General features: G+C 38.5%; 1 protein-coding gene across 2 annotated transcripts in view; it reads left to right on the forward strand.

Annotated features, from left to right (window-relative positions):
* PLCG2 (phospholipase C gamma 2) overlaps positions 1-26,339 on the forward strand; it is a 66,858-nt gene that overhangs the window by 27,965 nt on the left and 12,554 nt on the right. For both annotated transcript variants that reach the window (XM_087739290.1, XM_087739291.1), the window contains 21 exons: positions 1,632-1,716; positions 2,491-2,574; positions 4,021-4,064; positions 5,275-5,347; positions 6,382-6,483; positions 6,659-6,777; positions 8,180-8,265; positions 9,234-9,354; positions 10,762-10,930; positions 12,826-12,930; positions 13,150-13,239; positions 14,260-14,438; positions 15,302-15,502; positions 16,805-16,924; positions 18,219-18,399; positions 19,740-19,808; positions 21,038-21,147; positions 21,966-22,062; positions 22,968-23,034; positions 23,286-23,443; positions 26,115-26,217. In XM_087739290.1, the coding sequence (XP_087595416.1) occupies positions 1,632-1,716; positions 2,491-2,574; positions 4,021-4,064; positions 5,275-5,347; positions 6,382-6,483; positions 6,659-6,777; positions 8,180-8,265; positions 9,234-9,354; positions 10,762-10,930; positions 12,826-12,930; positions 13,150-13,239; positions 14,260-14,438; positions 15,302-15,502; positions 16,805-16,924; positions 18,219-18,399; positions 19,740-19,808; positions 21,038-21,147; positions 21,966-22,062; positions 22,968-23,034; positions 23,286-23,443; positions 26,115-26,217 (2,363 nt within the window). The remainder of the gene's footprint in view (positions 1-1,631; positions 1,717-2,490; positions 2,575-4,020; positions 4,065-5,274; positions 5,348-6,381; positions 6,484-6,658; positions 6,778-8,179; positions 8,266-9,233; positions 9,355-10,761; positions 10,931-12,825; positions 12,931-13,149; positions 13,240-14,259; positions 14,439-15,301; positions 15,503-16,804; positions 16,925-18,218; positions 18,400-19,739; positions 19,809-21,037; positions 21,148-21,965; positions 22,063-22,967; positions 23,035-23,285; positions 23,444-26,114; positions 26,218-26,339) is intronic.

Genomic DNA, 26,339 nt, shown 5'->3' on the forward strand with positions numbered 1-26,339 from the left:
CATTCTTTGCTATCCAAAGACAAGTTGAATAGTGGGTGGCTGAAATGGGGCGACAGGAGATGGCTGAGTTGGTGTACCAGCGTGGTGCTGCTGAATGGATGAGGTCTCACTCTTTTCTTTTCCTCTGCAATCTCTATATGCTGCTAATCAGGTACTCCAGCCCCTTTTCTTATTCTGGCTACGTTACTGATCTGAGCATGAGGTGAGCTGGGTGACCTCATGAAGCCAGTGGAAAACTTGTTCTCTCTCTCTCTCTCTCAGCCACATAGTTTTCTGCTCACCTAGCAAGTTGAATCAGGTTAGCAGAAGGTTTGATGAGCATCACAGCTGACCAGGAGAAGCTGTGGGACCATAGCAACAGGAGAACAGAGTGGTGCACAAGGAGAGGAGTTGGGGTTGCTTCTTGTAACAGCAGTGAGCTGTTAGATTGGCTCACCTGTACCTATGGCACACTTAAAGCATTTGGACACCCAGCTGCTTTAGAAATCACCCCTCTCTCTGTTCACACAGGAGTCATAGTAGCATTCCCCTACCTCCTTATCATTTTGATGATAAGTATAGTAAATATTGTGAGCTGCTCTGAGCTTGCAGTGAAGGATGCTATGGCAGCGGCACCTAGGACACTGGAATAAAATCTGAGGTTGATGCGAAAACTGGAAGATGTGAAGGAAATTGAGGTTTTAGAAATAAGCTATTCACAGGTTTGTTTCTAATACAAAGTCTTCCTTCAACAAAAGAAGTTTGATGTATACATCATACATGATCTGATGTATGGCCAGAGAGTATGTGTGGCCAGAAGGCGTTGCAGCAATTAATAAATTTAACTTTGTATGTAAGTATTGCTTAAATACTTGGTGTATGTAACCACTGTGTTGCTTAAAATCTGGAATAAGTGTGTCTTATTTGAAACGTCTTTCTGTTATATAGAAAACTTTAATTTTTGAAGTGTTGCTGGTATATCACTGGACATTCTGAAACTCTGTAAAAAGGGTCAGCAGGTCTGTGTAAATGGACCTGGAAGGCAGTCCTCTCTGGGAAGACTTGGTTGTGAGAGGAGGATGAGGTCGTGTTCAGATGTTGCAGAAGGGGAGAGTCTTGCTGCTGCAAATCAATTTTACCATCCAAGTGAATACCAGCTGGAGAAAAAGGTTATAATGGTAACGGAAACTGGAGCTGCTTCTTTTCTGTTTCTGCTTATCTGTTTGGTATATCCTTTGTATAATGTTTTCTGTGCCTGTATTCCAGTTTCATTGGGACTGGAACAATGGAAGAAAGGCTGCAGTTCATCTGGCCATGTGTAAACATCTGCATTTGAGCTGATCATCTAGATCTGATTAATTGTTAATGGAGAGAAATGGGTGTCTCTGGAGCATAGTTCTTTTCATCCTAATATGGATGCCCAAATTAATTGAAATGCCTGTTTCTCCCCACTGACTAGGAAACATGTCTAGCTTGCTCACGTGTAGCTGTTACGTTTATAGAAGTTTACAGTTATATGAGATGAGCCCTACCCAAAATGTTTCAATAGTCACATTTTTGTGTTGGTAGAAAATATATTAGTAGCTGACTAGAAACAGCGGAACTGTGGACTTTGTGCTATCTTTTTTTTTTAATCTTCTTTTTTTCCCCAGTATCAGTCTTAGAGAGCTGAAAACTGTCCTTCCCCAAGTGAACTTCAAAGTGAGCAGCATGAAGTTCCTGAAGGATAGATTTGCGGTAATTACCTGATAACTTATATCTGTTTGGTATTATCTGATAGGTGTTATTTTTTTCAGGATACTGCCTGTATTTTTGCTTCTTACCATGTACGGTTGAATAAATTATATCGGTTAATTTCTCAGCTTGGCTTTGCTTATATCTAAGGCTGTAAGAAAATACAGATATAAATGTTCCTTCTTTTCCTTGTACAGTTGACCAAAGACAACATTGGGTTTTGAGCTCCAGTGTTGATACTGTGCAAGTGCATATGAAACTGTTCTATGTTTAGGGTAAAATTCATATATAAGAAAAAAAGATTTTTTTTTTTGTAATATGATCAAGTAATAACCTCTTCACTCCAACTTGTGCTGATCTTAATAACTTCTGAAGGTCCTTTCCATTCCTACAGGAATTTTAAATATCCCCACCTTTTCCTGCTTTCCAACTCTCCACCCTTAAAGCATACATTCTTGCTTCTGTTGCTCCAGCTAACAATGACTAAATGAGGCACTACTTCACTTCAGTAACATAGTGGAAATGGAGTCAGAGTACAAAATGCAAGGCCAGAGATGTGGGCTGGGAGCACTGTCTCCCAAACCAAGAATCTGTTTACTTGTTTGTATTCTTAAAAAAAAATAAATAAATTAAAAAAATCCCAAGTGGTTAAAACAAGTGAAATTGGAGTAGAGCAGAATGTGTGAGAGGGTGGCAGCTGGGGTAAGAGTAGCTTGTATGCTTTGCAAATGCAGTTCAGGGAATGCTAAATTCACTGCGTGCTACTTTCTATTGTAGGAAATAGGTGCTCACAAGGAAGAGCTTAGTTTTGAACAATTGCATTTGTTCTACAAGAAAATCATGTTTGAACAACAGAAATCGGTAAGCTTTTTCATAAGTCGTCTTCATACTATTAAACTGCTTGATCAGAATAAAAAGTGAATGCTGATTATTTTTTTGTTTCTGTTTGTTAGTAATTTTCTTTTTTCCCCATTCTTGTAACAGAAAAAGCGTATACTACTGTACTTGATGTGTAGATAACAGTCAACATCAGCAATTGTCTTAAGAAGATGAATAAGTCATTCATGTTGCTTCTTGCGTGTTGGTAGTGGAGATACGCACAGATATAATGGGGTTTCTAGGAGGAACTCTTGTGAGTTTGTTCAGGATGTAGAATGTCTTTTCATTAGGCTTGCCTGATCTCTTTACTGATACGAGCAAGATTTTTCTGTACTTGTATTAATCTTTTATCGCGAAGAACATTCTGTAAATCATGAGGATGTATCCTGAGCATCAAATAACAGCTATTGTTCTCATCGTCTCTCGTGCTTGGAGGTTACCGCTGGTGAGCCTATTACAAGATGGGCATCAGACAGTCCTTGGGAGGCATGAGGGCAGTGGAATTCCATTTTAACTAATTTAATATGAGCAACTGTCTGACTACTGTTTCCATGTATTCATTGCATAGATTCATGAAGTTGGTAGAAACTACTGACAATTAGTGACTCTGAAAGTTAGGAACCCTTTAAAACTGTGTGAAAACACATAATTTGAAATTACTTGCATGAACATCTTTGTTGACGATGTGCTTATTGTTGATTCAACTTGCAGTTGCTAAAATAGAAGCTTCGATAGTGAAAGTCAGTGCTGTTTCTTTTAGCAATAGAGCTTTCTTGTGCTGTTTAAAAGGGATGCTGAAATCATTGTGAAGTAATAAAAAAATCTCCATTTACTGACAGGGTTTTAGTTTTTTGGCCATGAAAGTCTAGGTAATTAGCTTGAGCAGAAAGTTGAAGAGTAAAACACAGAATAAGGAGGCTATCTGACTTCCTTAAACTCTTGTTATCGCCCCTTGTGAATCATTTCAAAGAAACTCCTCAGTTTGCTCAACAACTGCTTTGGGTCAGTTGATAAGTTTCCTGTGATCTGTAACTATGCTGGAAGCAATTTAGGTTTTATATTCACATGAATAAATGTGATGGATGATATGTAATTCCAGTTTTTCTGGGTTATCAAACAATAAAACCTCTCCAGAAACTTGACTGATTTTGCATATAAGGTGCCTTATCAATAGCAATTTTTTTGCCTGAAAATTGTGTGTGTTCACACTGAAAGGCCTGAAGCGCAGTTGCCAGCCTTGGCAGTATGTTTTTTTTTCTTACGTGTTTAATTCAAAATGTGTCTAGCCAACTTGTATGCAGCTTCTCTAGAGCAGAAATATTGCCCCTTCCCAAACCAATGGGCGTTATTAGATGGAATTAGATACAAAATTGCATATTATTTTATTATTTATCTTTTTTGTGTTTTTGTTTTTTTTTTTGTTTTAAGATTCTTGATGAATTCAAAAAGGATTCCTCTGTGTTCATTCTTGGGTGAGACTCTTCATTTGTATTATTTTTTCCACATTTCCATATGGTTGTAGTGCTGCAGGATTGTTTTTTAATTGCATCACTGTTTTTTTTTTTTGTTGTTGTTGTTCTGATGCTTTAGTAAGTGAAAAGAAATTATACACCTTTTTGCATTCAGAATGGTGAATTTATCATGGAAATAAGTCCTGAATATAATTTGATAGATGTTTTTTACCTTCTGACTACCAAAATGGTGTGGACTTGAACAAGCAAATTTGCCTATCCTCTGATTTTACTAAGCTGAACAGAACTATTGAAGGACAATTTGGTGGAGAAATTTTAACTTCAGTCTGGAGAGTGGTGTGCTGCACAGGCTTTGCCTAGACTTGAGCAGAATGCTGATAGTAACAGTTTCTGCATCTTTCACTTGGTGGTCTTGAAAATTTAAGCAAGATGTGTACAGCATGAAAAGGGAGGTCACAGGCATTGCTAACGTTTTGACTGTGAATTAAACCAGTTTATCTTGGTTTTGAGTATTACGCTAACGGATTAAGGAAGTTACTTAAAAAGTTTCCTCTGAGTGTATTGTGTATTTCCTTAGCCCTTGGCCACGTCATATGAATTAAACTTTGCGAGACTGCTTAAAAGCACAGATTTGTCAATGATGGGTGGGTTATAAATACCTTATTGGTACCAGATGATGTGGCATTTGTGTCCTGCAAAAGAGAAGGCAGTTGTGCTGCTTTTTCTTGGTGCAGCTGCATCTTGCCTCCTTTTTCAGGAGGTTTTGATCTATCACAGTAGATCATCTGAGTATTACACGGAAGGAGTTATTTGTGGAAGTGTGGGTCTATGATAATTTAAAAGAACAAACAGTGTCTCCGTATGCCTCAACTAAGCTTAACACCACCCCTGTCAAGCAAATGCTGCTCATTTGCTACAAAGCAATGAGCAGAGATTTGGTACTCTTCCCAGTGAATCATTATCAAAAATACATCAGGAATCCAGGAGGCTTTATTTAAAGGCTCAAAATACAGCAGTTAGATCATACACTATTACAAGCCTAATCTAAACTCCACTGAAGTTATAAGAAGTTTCTTGGTGGCGGCAGCACATTTATACTGTAAATCCAAGATACAAATCCATGTCACTTTCTGCTCTAACATCTGATGACACTTGCTTTGTTAACTCTTTAGCTTCATTTTCCCTTTTTTTTTTTTTTTTTTTTTTTAAGAAATACTGACCGTCCAGATGCTTCAGCAGTTCATCTCCATGACTTTCAGAGATTCCTGCTACATGAGCAGCAGGTGGGAAGGTTGCAGAAATTTTGAGTTCTTTTTCTTGAGGTTGTCTCACAGAATTCTGTGCTCATTAAAAAGAAAGGTGATGTGTCGTAGAATATGATTGATGTCAGCTGGGATACTAGGCCTTGGAAAGATTTCTCCTTATTTGTTGCCGTTGAAGTTGACAAGAACTATTGTTTTTCATCTATATAAAGACTCTGAAGGTGCACCAGAGGGTGAGAGGGTGGACAAAGTAAATAAGGTTTTAACAGCTCTCCATTTAGTCATATAGATAAACAGACAAGCTTAGAAATAAACACTGGATGTATGTCAAAGATGACAGCCTGGCCTACTTACAGCTGTTACAGCTAGGTGCATCTAGGGCAATGCCTTGGCCATGGCCCCATTTTAGCAGCTCTTACGTAAAAAGCTGAGCTGACTGCCTGCATTCGAGTCAAAGGTAATTTTGTATAGAATGGATCTAGTTTGATGTCCCATACCAGCAAGCAGATAAGGGTGGAGGCAGGGATTGGTATCGTGTCTTCATCACTTCTATAATATTATTTAGCACAGACAATATGGGAAAAAATTCTGCGATATTTGCTAGGCGCTGCTAAGCTCCACGTTTGCAAATATAATTGAAAAGTGAGACCTACACTTCCTGTATAAGCTTGCTACTTTCTTTTTCTCCCTATTTCACTGTGTTAAAAGGACGTTCAGATCGCACTTAGAAATGAGAGGGATTATAGTTAAGGTATATCCTTCAAGGAGGCCAGCTTTTTTCCTGTGTGTGTGCATGCATATGTGTACATATGTAGTATGTGTCTTGTGGGCCTCCAGTCTATATAAAGGTACTTAGATGGAGATCTTTGTCGCCCTTAGACATCATAGAGGAAACTCTTAAGATATGTGGGTGCAATAAAACACATTGGCAGTAAACTAGCCAGTTGAGAGAGAATTAAATCATATCTGTAGGTCTCTCTTTTCCTTATTTGATTTTATATAGCATAACACCACTTCTAAAGTTTTTTTTTTTACTGTATTATTGTTATCTGAAGGAATCTTGGGCACAAGATCTGAGTAAAGTCCGAGAACGAATGACAAAGTTTATCGATGACACTATGAGAGAAACTGCTGAACCCTTCCTCTTTGTTGATGAGGTAAGATAATGATACTTTCTAATAGTTCCTTGTGGACTTTTTTTTCTTTCTTTGCTAGTTCCTAGTTTTTTAATTGGATGGCAGATCCTCTAGGCTTCTCTTGCTACATTGCTGGGTTTCTTTTAGTCTTGTACGGTAAAAACATTTAAATCCAGTCTCTCTCTTTGTATTGTAGTTCCTCACTTACCTTTTTGCAAAAGAAAACAGTATTTGGGATGAGAAATATGATTCAATAGATGCACAGGACATGAATAATCCTTTGTCCCACTACTGGATTTCTTCCTCTCATAACACGTAAGTTACCAAAATGTCCCATTGTCTATCCCTGTTCAAACAGACCTAGCACATGTTAGGAGAAGGTAATACTTGTAAATTATGCCAGAACTATACTGTGTGGATGTGTGAAACCTTCCTAAAGTTTGATGGAGATGTGCAAATACAGTCTGTGGGACTCCTTTTCCCCCCTTCTCTTAAGATCTTAGAGGTTTTGAGATATAACTGAGCTCCGCTGCCAGAAAACCCAAACCTTGAATCCTGTTACAAAAATAAAAAGAAGTCTTGAGCTGAAACTGTTCCAGCCTCTCTGCTTTCAGAAATTAAAGTTCTTAAAGGAGCTTCCATTTTTTCCAAGCACCAACAGCCTCGTTCAGCTAGTGTCAGCACTAATTGTACCTGAACATAAAAATGCCATAAGGACCCCACTTGTCATGTGGGAAAATCCCATACCATTAGTGTGATCTGAAGGGCAGTGGATTTGTTTCCTTGGGAAAGGAGGCAGTGATGTGCGCTATTGATAGATACTCTGACGGTTTACAGTGTCACAAAGTGGAAAAGATTTGGTCCTGAGCAGGAAAGGAATACGGAGACCTTAAATTAGCACATCTACTGCTCAGGACTTGGCTATTCATGGACTTTGCCTGGATGACAAGGATTAGAGCAGACAGAGGTGCCTGAGGCAGAGGAAGAGTGCAATTTGCTACCCATGCTCTTCTGTGTTATTTTGAGTTTATTTTACAGGCAGAACTTTGAAGGCCTGGGGACTGTATTTTTGTCATTACTGTTTTTAGAATTTTATACTTAGTAACTTAGCTGCTGATTTCTGTAGTTTGTGTCTAAGGTATCCAGCCCTTTTCCTTGACAATCTGTGGTGTGCAAACTCTTTAGCTCAAGTACAAACCTGTGTCATGATGAGTTTGAACTGTCTTCAGATGAAGGGGATTTGCTCACCTAGCATTGTAATGAAAAGAAAGAAGGTGTAAAGAGAGGGAGGAGACATGAACAAATGAAATATTGCAGGGAATGAAATAAAGTGGATATTGATATAGCTTATAGGTATATTTTGAAGTGTAGGGTGTGGTATCACTAAATACCCTCCACATTCCTCCAACATGATTATGCCTCAGCGTGATGAGGTTTAGGTGTGTTTCAAAGCGCATAATTTGCTCTCCAGAATCGTGTCAGTTAGAGTTGGTTGATGTTTAGATTGAGCCTTTAACCTCCTATAATTTGGTCCATTCAAAAATTTGATAGCATCATGTTCAGCAGAGTCTAGTTCTTCCATCGCAAGTAAGAAAAATAATAATAAAAAAAATCAATATACATTCTCCATGACAGGAGGAAAAATGTTGCCCAGTGAGTGAGTGGGAAATGGTTGAAATTGGCTGCCTGTCTTTTACAATTTCCTTTTACTCCTTAGATATCTGACAGGAGACCAGCTTCGAAGTGAATCCTCCACAGAAGCTTACATCAGGTGCCTAAGAATGGGATGTCGATGTATTGAGTGTGAGTAAAGAGTTTGTGGAGTTGTTTGTAACACGCTGTCCATATAAGTAGAGTTTCCCCTGTTTACCAAGAAAGAAAAAAGAACTGAAATCAAGAACTAGTTTGTTTTCCGAAGTTGAAGTTAGTCATATAAAAAACACCGATTCCCTAAATTGTTTTTCTTCTGCTTCACTGTTGCCCTGTTCACTTGCTCCGATTCTTGTTCCCTTGGAATTTTAAGAAGGCCTTTCTAAATCTCATCTCACTGTACACCAAAAATTCAATCTTGGATCTACTGTATGAAAGCATAGGATTTAAACTGGAATTACTTGTGTAGCATAGATAAATAGTTTATTTTCCTTCATTGTAATACAGACAAGCCTAAGGCACATAGATTTTTGTAATTTGGTGCCATTTGTCATCCCATTTAACTTGCTTGTAAATCAGTTGATGTCTTTGTGCATTTGTTCTCCACTAACTGTGTATGCACCTTCATCCCTGTGCTTGTGTACCTTATTGAAAAGTTTGACTTTAATTTCATGTTATTTCACCAGTTATTTCATAAAACTAGTTGTTACTGCCTGTTCAATTTGGCTAATGCAAAATGTATCTCAAATTATGAGTTCCCGGGTTAAAATCAACAAAATAGATAAGCTGTCAACTTGCCACTTGTTGGGGTGTATTTATTCCTGGAAGATTGGTTTAAACTAGTAGACTGACAATATAGCTGCTGGAATTCCTTATTTCTGGATTTCCACATGATAATGCTTTGGGAAAATTTATATTGTATTTTATTTGTATTGCTGTTACTTAAGTGAACTTAATTTCCTCTGTGAGAGATACAAATTCATCTAATAGAATATTTTATTAGAACATTAAAGTCTATGACGCAATATGTGGAACACTGAAGATTTGGATGTATTCTTTCTACTAGAGTTATTTCAGTAACTGCTTGGTCTCTTCCTTCTTCCACTGCTTGTCTTTCCTAGTGGATTGCTGGGATGGTCCTGATGGGAAACCCATCATTTACCACGGATGGACACGGACAACAAAGATCAAATTTGATGACGTAGTACAGGCAATCAAAGATCATGCTTTTGTTGCATCTGAGTAAGCTTTGATTTATTTTCATTAAGCCTGTTTTCATATCCTTAGCCCTTCCTGAACTTCTTTTCTCTGCAACCTAGAGCAAAGAGTAATAGGCGAACAATGCCATTCTCGTAGTCTTCATTATTGCTGAATGTGGGCCATAGACTCAGTTTTGAGGAAGAGTCCCATTACATAACAATTTGCTGCTAAGGAAGATAGTGAGTACCCTAAAGTGATTCCCATCTCCTTGCTTGAGTCTTCTTTTATTAAATTGAAATGTGAAACTGCAAATGCTGAATAGTATGTCTTAAATTAAAAAAAAAAAAATCTACAAGTAACAAGCAACATATCTATCAGGTGATGTTCATGTTGTAGGGAAGGTCTTAGCTGAGAAGATGCAGAATTCATAGCATGCCTTCTGAACTGATAACACGGGTTTAAATCTGCGTCTCTGCTCTTCTATAACTTGTGCTGAGGTGTCCTTAACATGAAAAATATTGCCCCAAAACTGGGAAAGAGATAGGGCTGTCAGTGTCCTATTTTTCCACTTTACCAACTGGACATATAGGAGAAGTGTTATTTTTCTCATATGGGACAGCGTCTGCACAGGCATGTTGTGTTAATAACAACCATAATACATGATGCGTTGTGGTTTCAGACCATCAGTACTGTGAATGCAGTGTGGTGCTTTCCCTACTTGCATTAAGGGATGGGCTACCCAGAAGGAATATCGAAGTATTTCCTGCATATGCAGGGACAAAATTAGAAAAGCCAAAGCTCATCCACAGATAAAATTGGTGAGGGATGTGAAGGACAGCAAGAAAGACTTCTACAGGTACAATTGCAACAAAAGGAAAATGAAGAAAAATGTGAGCCTGCTGCTGAGTTGGACAAGAGCCGCAGTGACTGGAGAAGGCTGAAGTACTCAATGCTTTCTCTGCCTCAGTTTTCAATATTGGGGCTGGAGCACATCATATCCAAGGGGAAGCTCGCAGAACTAAGTTTGTTTAGCTTCAAGAAGATGTTAATGAGGGAGTCTGGTTGCTGTCTTCCACTACCTAGTGGATGATTATAGAGAAGATGGAGCCAGACTTTTCTCGGAGTGCATGTGAAGGAAAACAGACAAAATTTTGAGGAGAAACAAATTTTCACATAATGGTGCTTTAGCACTGAAACTGCGCCCAAAGAGCTTGGACAGAATCTTTGTCCTTGCAGATATTCAAATCTTGGCTAGACAAAGCTCTGACCTTAATGATTCTATGATTGCGCATCTGTTATTATCTGTTGTGTGTCTATTTCTTTTGTCTTCCTGTTTGCTTTAAATATTTTATTTGATCTGGGGGGGTGAGGGAGGGTGCTGTTTTCCTTGCCTTGCCAGTTGTAGGAAAAAGAAATTGTCTTCACTCACCTTTGTTTTCTCCATCAAAGGTACCCAGTCATTCTGTCAATTGAAGAGCACTGTAGTGTGGAGCAGCAGCGACACATGGCCAAAGTGTTCAAGGAGGTATTTGGGGATCAGCTTTTAATGAAGCCTATTGAAGCCAGTGCAGATCAGCTACCATCACCAACCCAGCTGAAAGAAAAAATCATCATCAAGGTAGGCTTGCTTTGTGTGCTGGTAGATAAAACATAAAAACAAGAGCAGGAGCCCGGAATACTAATTCTGGCTTCACAGCCTAGCTGTTAGTTTCTGTTTGACAGACAAGAAACCCCATGCTTGAAGTGTGTACTAATAACATTTTGCAATATTGTATGGAGTTCTGTAACACTACATATTAAAGTGCTTGCTGTTGGTTTTATTTGCAATAAGTGTTGCTAGTTCCAGTGCCAGGTCTAATGTCAGTTCTTTTCTAAAGGTCTTCCAGCTCCTGAAATGTCGCTGCTAAATTTCAGCAAGGGTTCACTGCTGCAGATGCTCATCATAGACTTCTTACACAGTGTGGCCTGCTTAAAAATGATAAAAGTATGTTCTTGAATAGAAAGTTAGATTAGTGTAATTAACTTTTTTCCCCAAAAATGCCTCTCATTCAAGTGAAACCCAAAGTACTTGCAGGCTGCACACTTGAGTTGTCAGGATTGCTTGCAAACTGCAAAAATTGATGGGTGTTTACTAACTCAGTGTGATTTACATAACACAATTTAGTAAGCCGCTTGTGAAACATGGAGGTGCTCCTGTTAGAGGGCTGTCACTGTCAGAGTGCCTTACCTTCTGGGCAATACAGATGCTTTGCTCGGTACTGTTGTGCAACAACACAGATAACCGAAAGAAGACTTCTCAGATTGAAACTGCAGTAGCACTTTTCAAAAGGCAAAATTAGGTGGAGAATCTGAGGGCTGCTCATGATCTCTTTAGTAAAATAATAATTACTTTTGTCCATGCTTCAGTTTTCTAGCTCTTGTAACAGTACCGCATCCTATGTATTAAACTTCTGAACAGAGGAATTAAGGGCAGATAGATATAAGCATACAGCTCTTGAATGTAAGACTGGAAATAACAGCACCCCACTATTAGGTGCAAAAGTTCCGTGCTTAAGTTTCAGGGTTGTTTTTTTCCCCTCCAATCTGTCTGTTGTTACCTTGCAGAGCATAGAGGGGAGTTGCATAGGCACATGAATAATAATGTGACAGATCAGATTTAAAGGGAATTACAAACTACTGTGAGCCTGCACAAGAGAACATCCATATCACTCTGTCCTGTCTAAAAGAGCCTTAAAGAGTCTTTAAATAGATCAGCACCTGCCAGCAAGCTAGTTGTGTTATTTGGCTTTTGTTTGGAAAATGTTGTCAGTAAACAGTCAGAGGCAACTCCTACTTTAGGGGCCTGTGGGATTTTTTTCAGATAAGCCTGTCAAATTGAAATCTACCTACAGTAGGCTATGCAGAACTGAATGTAGTTGAGAACTACTAGATATGAGATGATTAATCCCATCATTAACTGCAGTGAAATATTTGATGTTACCCTTAGCTCCTTGAGCCACTGTTTTTTGTGAACACTCTCAAGAAAGTAGAACTTATCCCCTCTTTTCATAAAAGATTCCCCTTCTGCTCATTTTTCTTGTAGAAGAGTGAGTTCCCCATTCCTTTTAATTCCTTATCTTTTTGTTTTGGTTTTGGTTTTTTTTGTTGCTTATGTCCTGCTCTCTGCAGAGGGATTCTTGGTTTATCCTTATTTCTTGGTATGTGTTACTTTTATGTTTTCTGTCCTCTAAAGAACGGTGAGCTCTTATCAAACTAGTTGTTTCTTCATTGCTTGAATGATAACTCTACTAAATTTTTAACCTTTATTATGAGATTTAAATTTTAAAGAAAGAAATTCCAGCCCTGTTGCATAAGCCTTGTGGAACAGCTGTTGTTATGGTAATGACAGAGAATACTGTGCAATGGAGGGAAATGCTTCCAGTAATACTGAGTATGCTGAACTATTATGACCAATTTTGTACATGATTCTATGTGAGTGTATGAATGTTGGGGTTTTTTTTTTTTGTTTTTAAGCACAAAAAACTGGGGCCAAAGGGAGACATTGATGTGAACTTGGAAGACAAGAAAGAAGAAAAAAAGCAACAAGGAGAACTTTACATGTGGGACACAATAGAACAGGTATCGGTTATGTGGCATTTGCTACAGCTTGTTACTAGGTTGTGTAATACTGGAAATTCACATGAATTTTCTCAATATTTGTGTAAGTAACATTGTCACTTGAACAGATGTGAATGAGGGGAAAAAGATATTTTGTTTATTGTTACACCTTGTTTTGAAATTGTGGTTAGTGAGTTTCCCTCTGTCTTGTTAATGGTTTTAATATCTCTCAACTTTTAGAAATGGACTCGGCACTACTGTGCTATTGCTGATGAAAAGCTTTCATTCAGTGATGATATAGAACAGAATGCTGATGAAGATTCATCAAAGGTGATGGTTATGTTTTGTTGTTTAAGCACATTTTTTTTATTCTCTCCGATTATTTCAGTGCCTACAGATGTGGTTTTTTTTTTATGCTGATGTTGAAATTGTAGAGGATCTGTGTCAGATAACAAGTGTATCTGGAGATAGAAAATTTTAAAAAGGGTCTTTGCCAAGGTATTCCACTTAACTGTATTTTTAATAAAATGACTTTCTCCCTTGGCTAATTGAGGACTTGCAAAGAGGAGTAGAAAGACAATGAAACATAATTTTAGTACTTAAATGCTAATGCTGATGCGTGCGCTGACAATCAAAGTCTTTATATGCCTTTGGCTAAGTATTATTGCTATTCTCAAACGAGACAGTATGATGAGCTAAGGTTTGTTGTGTTAGTAACAGCACACCTCTTACATAATGCATGTTGTTCATTTCACATTTGCGAAGTGTTTGTCACAGGCAAGCAGGTATTACTTGGCTGTTGTGCATGGTAAAGCAGAAACATGAGGCTCAGTAAGGGCTGCAGTAGCAGTGGTGTTCATCGTGGTTTCTTGTTCTGACCTTTCGGGTTTCCATGCATGCTCTTTCGTTGCTAACATGTATGTGCATGCTTCAGAGATCTCTCTGCACATGCAGAACTTTTTACCCGTTCACCTAGATGTTAATGCCAGTAAAATAGTTAATGTGTAAGGAATAACACAGATGAATCCTGGAAAAAGCTGATTAGAAACTCTGTGAATTAGCAGTAGGGTGTTTTGCCTTGAAAATATAAATCGCTGTTTGCATTGCTGCATTCTTTTACTTTCTGCTGATTACATATTTGAATAAGGCTGAAGTTGATCACTACTCCAAAGAAATGGCTTGACTGGGGAGGGTGACTATAAAGGGGATTGGCTTGTTTGTGAAAGGATGGTTCAGGGCTAGGAAGAGGTGAAATCCTGAAATAGTAGATTGTTATATCAATAACAAGTACTTTGCTTCAAAATCATAAAATTAGAAATGCACTATAAAAATTCTTATTTTCTGGTCTAGGAGGTGAAACGTACTGAACTGCACTTAAAAGAGAAATGGTTCCATGGGAAGATGAAAGAGGGGAGAACAACTGCTGAGAAACTGCTCCAGGAATATTGTGCTGAAATGGGTGGCAAGGATGGGACGTTCCTAGTTAGGGAAAGTGAGGCTTTCCCTAATGATTGCACCTTGTCATTCTGGTATGGGGATTGTCATAAACATTTTATGTGGGTTTTGTTTGTTTTATGGCATTGCACAAAAATATGTGTATTTTTCAAGTGTTCATTTATAGCTGAGAGGAAATAGGAATAAGGAGTTGCTATAATTACTAGAATGTTATTGATGGGATTGTGAAAGACTACTTTCTAAATTAAAATTCAGTGTAGCATAGTGCATTTTGGCAGAGTAGGCTTTATTTGAAGTGTTACAGTTGTCAAGAGAGGACTGACTGGCTTGGTTTGATCCCCACCTCCCTTTTATAGCGCTCTGGCAGGATATAGGATTTGTTATTTCCTCAATGAGTGGGCAAAAATTTGATCTTTTAATTTAGGGATAAATTACTGAATTTATTTACTGAATAGATTTACTGAAATCTACACTGAAAAGGTAGTCTCATGGGTGTACCTTTATTAGCATAGATTCATCTTTTTAATGAAAGGATCCTCTAGAGGGAAAATAATAAAGAATTTTCAGGGGTGGTTTTGTTGGTTTTTTGGTAGTCTGTTTTCTTTTTTTTTTTTCTTCTGGTTGGGACATTATGAGGAATAGTGTATCAGATGGATTTCTGACCCAGAGAGCTGCCAGAGCAAATTTTGCAGGGAGTAAGTGTATGCCAGATTTTAAACCATTGTGGGTTGAAAATTATTATTTTCGGTCCTGTAATCTTACTTGTCAGGATTTTTATTGCTGTTCTTACTTTGGTTGTTTTACGAGATGATACAGATTTCTTGCCTCTTCGCAAGCTCACCAAGTAGTTGACCAGGAACAGGTGAGGAAACGCTTCAAAAGAAGAAAACGTGTTATAAACCCTTTCTTTTCCTTATGCCCCTCTTCATTTCTTCAGGAGGTCAGGTAGAGTCCAGCACTGCCGGATCCGTTCTTACAGTGATGGGGACACTGTGAAATACTACCTGACGGACAACCTCACTTTTGATAGCATCTATGATCTCATTCAACACTACAAGGAGGCTCACTTGCGATGTGCTGAATTTGAGCTGCGTCTGACTGATGCTGTGCCAAATCCCAGCCCTCATGAAACTAAAGAGTACGTACAGCAGAAGGCAAGCACCAGGGTTGTTATGTCAGTGTCCTTTGCATCGTTTTAGATGGTCTTGGATTTTTGCATAGAAAATTCCCTGGATTCAGGAGCACACCTGGGTGTTGCTTTTCCTTGGATGTCATAGGAATAGCCTTCCCTGAAAGATGATAGTAGGATCACTGGCTTTTTGAGAACCTCGTACAACAGAGAGCAGTCACTGGGAAAGCGATTTACTAGCAGCAACTAGGAAAATCAGTGAGAACTGTAATGCTGTGGAAGCGTGCCAATTCCTTCGTTCTCTGCTCAGTGTTTTACAACACCCAGTGGGTTGGATTAGGTATTTAGTAGTTGGCTGTGGTCTGGCAACTAAGTGGTCGTGGTCTGTGCCATCTGGAAACTCTGTTACTGGGGCAGTGAGCCCAAACAGTTATGTTTTCCTAATCCCGCCCTCCATCTCACCCCTGTCAGAGTTGGTTAGCCTGACTTCACCCCATGCTGATAGGAAGTAGTATAGCTTGGTGTTTATTTCCAGCTGGTATTTGCCTGATGTAGATCCTGGGCAGAGCTTGCTCTTGTTTGCTGGCAGAACACTGTAATCACCGGCCTTTGTTCTGTTTTCTTTGCAGTGAGAAAAAGTAAATCTCCTTTGCATGTGAAATACTGATCTGTGACTTTAAAAGTCTTTTTTTTTGCTTCCCCCACCCTGGGGTCTGGGATTCACTGACCACCCATAGATAACTTTGGCAGCCAGTAAGAAGGGAGGGTAGAGTTTAAGGGTTAAGCTTTCCTGCCTTTCTGTATAAGGTGGAGATGTACTGCCAGTATAAGTGGCCACAGCTTCAGTGAAGGCACATTAGATCCAAGATAGGTCCATCCCTACAGTGAAAGAGAAAATCAAGCTCTGAATAAAAGAATTCAAATGCCTGGTGTTTTTCTTTTGTCTGTGTTTGGGCTTTTCCTTAAATCTACTATGTCAAAACTGAATAAACTACTGAAAACTGAATGGCAGACTAAAAGCAGGATCCAGTGCCTTTGTTTCAGGAAGAAATGCAGATTTATGTTTTATAATTTCAGACACACAAGGTGTTCTGATATATTCTTGTTGCTTTCATCCAAAATAAGATGCTGTGTTACAATGTTTTGTGATAAGCTGCTGTCATAGGTGGCAAGATGGGGAAAATCTAATGCATATTTTTTCTTGTAATGTTTGAAACTCTATTGTTAATAACGCTGCCTGTTATTCTTACTGAATGACATTTGACAAGCTTTTGTAATCCTTTTGTCCATTTTGATTTTTAACTGTTGTAGTTGGTACTATAGCAACTTGAGTCGGGGGGAGGCAGAAGACATGCTGATGCGAATTCCTCGAGATGGAGCCTTTCTGATTAGAAAGAGAGAGGAGCCTGATTCGTTTGCCATGACTTTCAGGTAAGAAAAGACAAAGACGACTACATTATCTAGTAGCCCAACAATGTTCTGTTTTTTCTTATTTAAAAAATACTGTGGTCTTTTTAGAGTCATATGCAATTAGCATGGTTGATGCGTGCAGCAGGTCCATGTACGAGAATGTGTACCAGAGTTAATTTGTGACTGGAATAAACCTTTATGCTTTTATAAAGAATATTTGGGCACTGACTGTCCCTTTCTTCCCATACAGAGCTGTGCATGGCCATTCTTCGCCTCCTTGACACTCCTTACTACAGGGTGTTATTTTGAAGTTTTCTTTGGTGCTGGTTCAGCAGTGATTCTAGGTCCTTATCGCCTGGAAATCCTGCCCTGTCATATACCTGACCAAAATGAAATGTCAAAATGAAATTCTTGGCTTGTCTTGCCAGGGAAAATATTTTTGAAACTGTGGTTCTTGCAACGACATTAATAAAATCTATAGAATTGTGGTGTTCTCCATTGTGCCTTCAAATCAAATTGCGTTTCTCTGAAAATGCATATTTCTGCAACATAGAAAATTGCTTTGGAAAAACAAATACTTGTTTTTCTCTTATTTACATGCCTTACTGCGTATTGAAGGTGTCCAGAATTCCCCAGTCTCCTGTGTACTTTGGTTTGAAGCTTTCTGCTGTTACCAAGGTGGATATTGAAGTAACCTGAGCTGCAGCATCTCAGTAAAACCATTTCACAGTGGGGAAAACAAAGTTCCAAAACTTCAGCAGCTTGAAAAGGATGCAGGGGTCTTCTGTGGGTGGGATGGTTGTCAGTGGATAGTTTTACTGCTATCAGTACAAGCACGAATCTTGTGTTCAAGCACAAGGTATTTTTTTTTTCTTTCAGAATTGATTCCTGTAGTTATCAAAAATTATTGTAGGGAAGAGACACCTACTCATTTTGAGGGGAGTTTGTCTGTTGCTTAGGGACAGTGGGAGATCAGCAGCAGCAAATTCCAGAGGGACTCTCAGTCTGATAAGAGACGTTTGTGTTAGTATGAAGATGACAGAGTACCTGTCTGTAGGGGAGAAAAACAGGGAAATTTAATCTGAGCAAGACCATGGATTTGTCCCAAGGCCCTGCACATTGTAGAAAAGTGAGAATGTCTTTTTGTGAATTTAATCAGGCAACTGGAATTCAATTTGAATAAAAGAGGCTTTGGAAGAGGGAGAAATTATTTCACATGGTTAAGATGCACAAAGCAGTTTTCGTCCAGTTTACAGCACTGGTGCTCTCACTGCAAGTACCGATACCTTTTACAGCACCTGCACTTGTTTCACAGAGCGGAGGGGAAGGTGAAGCACTTCCGAATTCAGCAAGAAGGTCGCCATTTTGTGCTTGGAACCTCGGCCTATTTTGAGAGTTTAGTGGAGCTGGTAACGTACTATGAGAAGCATCCGCTGTACAGGAAAATGAAATTGCGTTACCCAGTGACTGAGGAGCTGCTGGAGCGCTACAGTACGGTAAGTGATGGTCTTTGTACAAGTGCCAGTTGCTGTAGTGGACAGTCCCAGATCTAGACCTGGGAGTGCTGGGTTTGATTCTGTCTGTGGTAGATGACTTTTGGGGGAGGTTAAGCAGGTAGCTTTCTCATCTGTGAAACTGAGGTGGTTATGCTGACTTCTCTCACAAAGGTTTTGAGATATGTGAAGGAAAGAGCTTCATCTTTGATTACAGGTCAACTCTTGCCTTCTTCATGACTTGATTAGAAAAGCTGCTCTGTGAAGTGGGGGATCATTGCTCTGCTAAAATGAGTTTTTGGTAATAGCCTTGCCTACAGTTGGCCCTGTCTTGTATTGCTGGAGTGGGCAGACATCTTAAAATGATCATGCAGATGCCAATTGCTAAGCATTTCAGAAAAAATGATATATTGTGCTGTGCCTCTCGCTCTGGTTGGGCAGTGGCATTCACTTCTTCGCACTGGAGCCATCTCTGGGACGGTGTCCAACTGCCTTCTGTGGTAAAAAGTGAGAAGTACCTGCGAAGCCTCACTCTTTGAGATAAGCATGAGGAAATCTCCCTAAGAGATACTTCTCCTTGTCCATTGACTAAACTAGGAGCCTGGATAACTAGCTTAGGATAGAGGCCTGCTTTCTGGATGGATGTTTCGTGACTGGAGAGTTTTGCTGAGGTAACTGGCTTTTGAAAAACCTGAGATGCTGTCTTCTGTTTTCAAATATATGTCTGTTAGAAGCTGTAGGAAAAACACATCTTGCATGTTTGAGGAAATTAAAGTCTGGGTTTTTTGTTTCTTCTGGGGAGACTAAAAGAGACTGAAAAGATTTTAGCATCGGGATTTTTTATAATGTTGCCTGTAGCTAAGGTTCTATATCCGAGGACCAGGTCCAAATGGGAACATGAGGAGAGAACAAAGTGAAAAATATGACTGTGTATATTGTTTTAGAATTTTTATCTAATAGCGAAACCAATACTGAAACTAAAGTACTGTAACACAGAAATCATAAGTGTAGGTATTGTCTTCTCTGGTTGCACATAGAAGGGTACTCACAATCTCAAAGCTATTTGACTGATTAAGAGATACCTCTGTGAGGTATTGCTGTTTCACTGTGTTTTACTGTTCATTAAACTGAGGCATAAACAGGTTAAATAACAAATTCATGTTCAGCTGTGTTCAACTATGGAAATGAGCATAACATAGGTGTCAGGCTCCTCTCCTCTTCTGTTTGCCTATGTATTGTGAGAAAGGTGGTTTCAGCAATGAACGTTCTATTAACATTAAGTACTTTTATATTTTTTGATTCCTGTATCTTCATTATTTTTTTTTCCTCCTTCCTGTTTTTAGGAAAAAGATATTAACTCCCTCTATGATGTCAAGATGTATGTGGAACCCAGTGAAATCACCCCTACAGTGGTATGCTTAAAGAGAGATATGCACACTTAGTGCAGACTTACGAAATTTATGAGACTCGTTTGTTGATTTCCTGTTAGCAGTAACGAAAAGGATAATTGAAAGTGTTAGGCTGCTTGATTTATGGGGGACTGCACAGCAGCAATTTAAAGGGTGTGACTGTTTTCTAGCATCTCTTTAAAATTTGTACCCACACGCTTTCTTGTGTGCAAATCCTGTATTGATTCATTCACACTGGGAATTTGAGCACTTTTTGCTATTGAGTCTGCGGAGGTGATTCAATTTGGCATGCATGCTTATGCAGGTATGCCCCCAAATTAAATTAATTTGAGAAGGCCAAATCTTCATGGAAAGAAAGTACAACATGTAAACCCGAGGTATGCGTGTCTGTGCATGCCTGTGGTGTCCGTGTGTTGATGAGCAGTGTTATTTGTGCACAAAATTGTCGCAGTTCCTTTAGCAAACATGACCTGCATGCACAAACAGGTGCAGAGTTTATTTATGTGCTTTCTATCTAAAAATGGTGTCTTTGGTTTATTAAAGAGTTATTAAAGTTTGTCTTCTGTTAAGATATATATCATGTTATGAGAACAAGAGGCACAGCAAACATCTATTTATCTCTAATTCTTATTAGGGCCTGCCTACTTGTAAATTCTCATAAAAGTTCACCTGCTTGTAAATTTTGTGGCTGTAATTCTTTTTAGTCTTTTTGGCCAATGAATTTGCATGGCTGCTGAAGAATTTGGGTAGTAGATAGAGAGAAAGACATTGCTTGTCCTGCTAAAACTGGATGTCTTCCTAAAGGAAACGTGACCAGCAGGATAGCTGATGTGGTTTTGAAGTGGAGGCTTTGTAGTCATCCAAGCCTACAAACTCCAACTGTGTATGAATACATGTAATGAAGATATTTCACTGTGTGGTTTTCTTTTCTTTTTTTTTTCTTTTTTTTCCCCCCTACAGTAATTATGTTGCAGCACCCATTAAAGATTATTTTTTTCTTTTTCTTTTTTTCCAAGGTGATACTTGAAGAATAGCAATTAAGTAGCATCACTTGCTTCCACCAATAGATGTCACTCTGGAACTTCAGTATTATGTTTTCTAAGCTTCATAATAAAAAAAAGGGATCCAATCTGCCCTCCTTTTTTTTTTTTTTTTTTTTTTTTAAGATTGCATTATTGATTATTTTATGACCTGTCCCCCTAGATGACCCTGTTACTCTGTTTCTCTTAAAGCCTCAGAGAACAGTGAAAGCCTTGTATGACTACAGAGCCAAAAGAAGTGATGAACTGAGCTTCTGTCGAGGAGCTTTAATTCATAATGTCACAAAGGAAACTGGAGGCTGGTAAGGACAAAAATTCCTCATAGGAGAACTTCTGGTGACTTACTAGGTGGAGGAAAAAATTGAGCTTTGGGTAGTAGTTTTTAAAAACTTTGCCTATTGTATGGTTGCTGCTTATTAAATGTGGCCTTATAAATCTTTAATGCTGGTGTATTTTTTAAAAAAAAAAAAAACAAAACCAAAACAAATCCCCTTATCCTCAAGTCTCCTTCCATGTCTTTTCCATTTTTCTATCCTACAGCAATAACCTCAGCCTGCAGAACCTCCATAGCCCAGTGCCTCCAGTATTTTTCCTTTACTACATTCATCTTTCCCAAACACTTGTGTATTCTGGGAAGTCACGCATCTATTACCATTGTCGTCATTGCTTTGTTTCTTTCCTTGCTCTGCTAAGTACTTCTCAGGAATCAAACCCACCTTTTTTAGTTATCTGTACGGTCTCCTTTCATAAGAAGTTTTCTGTCTTAGCTGGCTTGTAAATTGCTTGGAAAGCTTGGGAATCTAATGTTCCCCTGTAGTTTCTGCAGGGTAATCAACCACATAATAGTGTTTTTAGTACTGGAGGGGGAAAAAAGCCTCTTAAGTCATTAATTGCAGTTTACAGTAACTGTAATCCCTCTGAAATCATCTGTTACTACAGTTAATGATCACTTTGTTAGAGCTTTTATCTATTTCATCACTTATATTTTGGTGATAGCCAGCTAGACAAGCTAGTATGGGGTTTTAATGCCCAATTTCTTGAGGATTATTGCTTCATTAATGGCCTCTTGAAGCTCTTTAACTATTTTTTTCTCTATATATACTTTCCTTTTTAAATTCAGGTGGAAGGGGGATTATGGAGAAAAAGTCCAACACTATTTTCCATCTAATTATGTTGAGGACCTGTCAACTGATAACTCTGCTGAGCTTGAAAGCCAGGTGAGGGTTAAGGTTTGTCTGCTATGTTTCCCTAGAAGATGCTACTACTGAAAGTGGAAGTCTGGTTTATAGAATTACAACTCTACATGCTGTGTTGGAGAGAACACAGAATAGAGAAAGGAATGCATTCTTTGCTGTTCTCTGCTGCTGAATGATTTTGTCAGGATACCCCTCATAGAAAACTACTTAAGGGGCTAGCTTGATTTGATGGGGTTTTAGGAGATTATAATGATTTCCTGCTAATGAAAATCATACTAGTTTAGATTTTTCAGATAGTTTGGGTAAACAATAATGGGCCTGAAACTTTTAACCAGTTTGCCCGTATGATGACTGCCTTAATATTTACAAATAAGAAAACTGCATCCGAACACATCTTACTAGCCATTTCACACTCCATTATTAAGTTTTTATGCATAACTAACCCTATACTGTTTGTCAAAGGTGTCTAAAAATCTAGTCCAGTGTCTTGGACAAAGATCTCTTCAACAAAAGAAAACAAAACTCCATAGTAAGCAGTTTTGACATTTTTGAGTTTTAAAAATAAAATGTTGAATTCTTTTGTTGTTCTGAAGCGCTTCCAATGATTTGCCAGGAGTCTTTGAAGGAAACCACATGTATTAGATTTCCCACCCTGGTCATTACAGCTTTAAGCAAACTTGAAAAATGAGCAGTTGTGTCAGGACAGAAGCTGCATTCCTCATTTTGACTGCTCTCACTATAGAGATTGTCATGTGTTTCTGAAAATGAGAAATTCTTAATATGGAAACAGGCTTTTAAACATTATAGTGGGCATGCTTTCAGTGAAACTGACGTTAGATTTAATGGTGCATGTTATTATTTGTTGATGTCCCATACATATTCACTCAAGAGAAGATTTAAGGTCAGATTTAACTCATGTTTTTCAGATTATCGAGGACAATCCATTAGGCTCTCTGTGTCGCGGCATACTGGTACTCAATACGTACAATGTTGGTATGTATTTTCTGATGCTTACGTGTGGACTCCTGAGCTTTCTGTGTTGAGCAGGCTTTTATGTTTAGTAGGAAAGACTTTTTTTTTTTCCTTAAAAACAAAACAAAACACCGACTTATATTAATATAGCTGATACAATTAATATGATGAAACTTTATGATACTAACTGTTGCAATAAATCAACAATGACAGCCTTGAAGAACAACTGTTGGATTTTAGTATAAATTTCTTGCTGCTGTGTTGCCTAACAGTGAAAATGCCACAAGGGAAACACAAAAAGCCTTTTGTCTTCATTCTGGAACCTAAGAATCCAGAAGACCCATGTGTTGAGTTTGCAACTGATAAAGTAGAAGAACTCTTTGAATGGTACCAAAGTATCCGTGAAATCACTTGGAAAACTACAGAAGAGGTATTGATAAAAATCAATCCCTTTTTTTTTTTTATAATGTACTGCTATAAATTTACAGTAGGATTTGTCTTTAGCTGCCATACACTGCTAAACCTTGCTAACACCTGCTCCTTCACTCTCTTGCATATTGCTCTTTATGTGTATATTTTACTGATGCTGTGAATCTTGTTCCCTAAACTCTTTCGGGAATGCTATGTAAATTAGCATTTTATGTAAATTTCTGTTAACAGGAGTTTTTCAGCAGAGTACTGTCTGTTTTGCACCCTGTATCTCAGTGGAGAAGTGTGCTTAGTAATACAAAGTAGATACCATTACCATTTGACATCTGGTTACACTGGTTCAATCCTAGTGTTAAGCAGAAGAAACTCAGCTATCGGACTGTTCTGTTCAGAGTTGTGAATCCAGTAGTGAGTATATGTGAAATCTGAGCTGCCTTTGCCTAAACTCTTCTTAATCCTGTTTACTAACTCTGCTTTTCAGTGAATGCAGTGGCACTGATAGGGAATTGTTTCGCTAATACTTTATTTATTTGTAACTAATAGGCACATTCTGGATTTACCAGATATTCAATAGTAGTATTTCCAAATCCTTTGCTAAAGATTAAAGGATTCTGCCTAAGTTTAGCTTCTATGTCCCTCTATGAGTACTGCCGCTTAAAGACATTCTTCAGGACTTGCTTTTCCTGTTCTGATGCATTAATTTACCTTCCTGTCATCTTTTCTAGTATTTAAGAAGTCTTTGACATGACCAAAAAGCCCTTACAATGACTATGCTTAAGTATACTCTTTCCTTTGTTGCTGTTATTCACATTTTGTTGTTAAGTTGGTGATATGAATGATGGAAAATGTGTTTCAGTATCATGTTGGCTCATGCTGTTTATCTGTCATCTGGAGTGGTAATGCTCTGAGGGTCATCATAATCCTATTTATAGCAGGCAAGTTGGTGTCTCAAGCAGAGGACTGCAAATTCAGCAAGGGAAGAAGCAACAGGAGCTGTTGACCTGTTGTTGGGGGAGGAGAGAGAGAGTTCTTATGCCAGGCTTTCATTTAGAAATAAAAACAAGAGAAAGAGAAACATGACCTAGAAGTGGTGTCTCTAAATGGAATGTTTTTTACGGCACATCAATGGCTCTTCGGGAGCTTGGCAGCTTTTTCTCTCTCTGTACAGTTAGAGAAGTATTAAACAGTCTGTGTTCAAAGATGCTTTAAAACTTGTTTCTGTCAATCAGGAGGCTTTTCTCACAGTGTGGCCTCTAGAAAGTTCATGTGATAGACTGCTGCATGGGGAGGGGAAAAAGATGAGGAAAGGTCCTTTTTGCCAGTACAGTTAACAGGCTGAATTTGGGGGAAGGAAAAAGCATAGAGAGTCAACACTATGCTACAATATGATACAGGTGTTTTATGAGTTTATTTTGGGGCTTTGTCCATTATACACAAAAAGTAAAACTAAGCTTCACGTATTTTATCATCTCTGTTTAACACTGACACTGGCCATGCTCCTAGGAATGGTTGTTCATTGCTAGCTCTCCTGCTTGGTTATCACTAGAGGGTTATGTCTAAAAATGAGCTTATGGCATCTAGAAGTGGTCCTTTGCTATTTGGAGCTCTGATTACTGTTGAGCAATGTCTGGGAAACTGTGGTGGATCACTAAGTACAATGAGGTTTGTACAGCTTTTTCCTAAGGTTATTTCCAAGTCTAAACACCATATTCCTCTTTGCTTTTTGTAGACTTCAATGTATAATCTCTGGTTCAGTGAAATATTCTGGAAACCCGTGGCTCCCAAGCTCCGATTTTCATTTCTATTGAGTTTGCGTTGTTGACAGATTCTTTTGGAAGACTTCCTAATTGCTGCTGCTTCATAACCTCTTGTACCAAAGCTAATCGTTGTTCAGTATGGGAATCTTCTAACGTGTTTTCTGCTGTAATTGCTTCTTATGTCTGAAAAGCCTCCAGCCCAAATGTCTCCACTCAGGACAAGTCTTGCTGATTTCAGTAGTTCCCAGTCTCTGGTTGCAGGGACCGTTGCTCAGCTTCCACAGACCAGGTGCTTGCAAACAAGGAAGTGGATAGTGAGTTTATTACTGATGATGACAACAAGATTGCACATGATTTTGCGTACATAACATTATTGGTTTGGTGAGCAAATAGAAAACTACAGGAATGATGCTCATAGGGTTTGGATTTAGCTGTTTGGGAGTTACTAACAAGACTGAAGTCCTGCTCAGGATTATAAATAAATAGAGAGACACTTCACTACCCTTTGCATTTTTTCTGCACACATTTGCATTTATATGAGGTATAGAATTGAGAATGTAACTAAACTTGAGTAGAGCCATGTTAAAAAAAAAAAAAAAAAAAAAAAAATTGTTGCCAGGATTCTGAGTAGAACTGATCAGGGAAGCACTGAAACACTTGCTTAAAAAAACCCACCCAGCACAACAAACCCCCCAAAAAACACACTCCCAGCTAAAGCCCAAAACCACTTGGTTAGCCTGTTCTCTGAATTGGGTCTTAAAGTATATTACATCTATGGAAGTGTCTACAGTATCAGATAGGAATCTGGGCAACAAAGAATGCATCAACTTGGTCATTTTATTAGAGTATACCCTGGAGTTACTCTACCACGATACTCAGCATATCCGTAATCTAAAACTTTGTTACGTTTTACAGGAGAACAGGAGGAAATACTGGGAAAAGAATCAATTGATTGCTATTGAATTATCGGATCTGGTAATCTACTGCAAGCCAACAAGCAAAACCAAGGACAATTTAGGTATTGCCTTTAATATTACATCTGAATTTTACCCTTTCTACTGTCTTTACAGATGTTCATTGAAATTTTAGAACTGAAGATAAAATCTATCCTTTCTCCACTGGAAAACAAAGTTCTGCCTC

Source organism: Nipponia nippon, unplaced genomic scaffold, assembly GCF_047370975.1.
Source record: "Nipponia nippon isolate SJK-2023a ecotype South Korea unplaced genomic scaffold, ASM4737097v1 scaffold_7, whole genome shotgun sequence".
Taxonomy (NCBI): Eukaryota; Metazoa; Chordata; class Aves; order Pelecaniformes; family Threskiornithidae; genus Nipponia; species Nipponia nippon.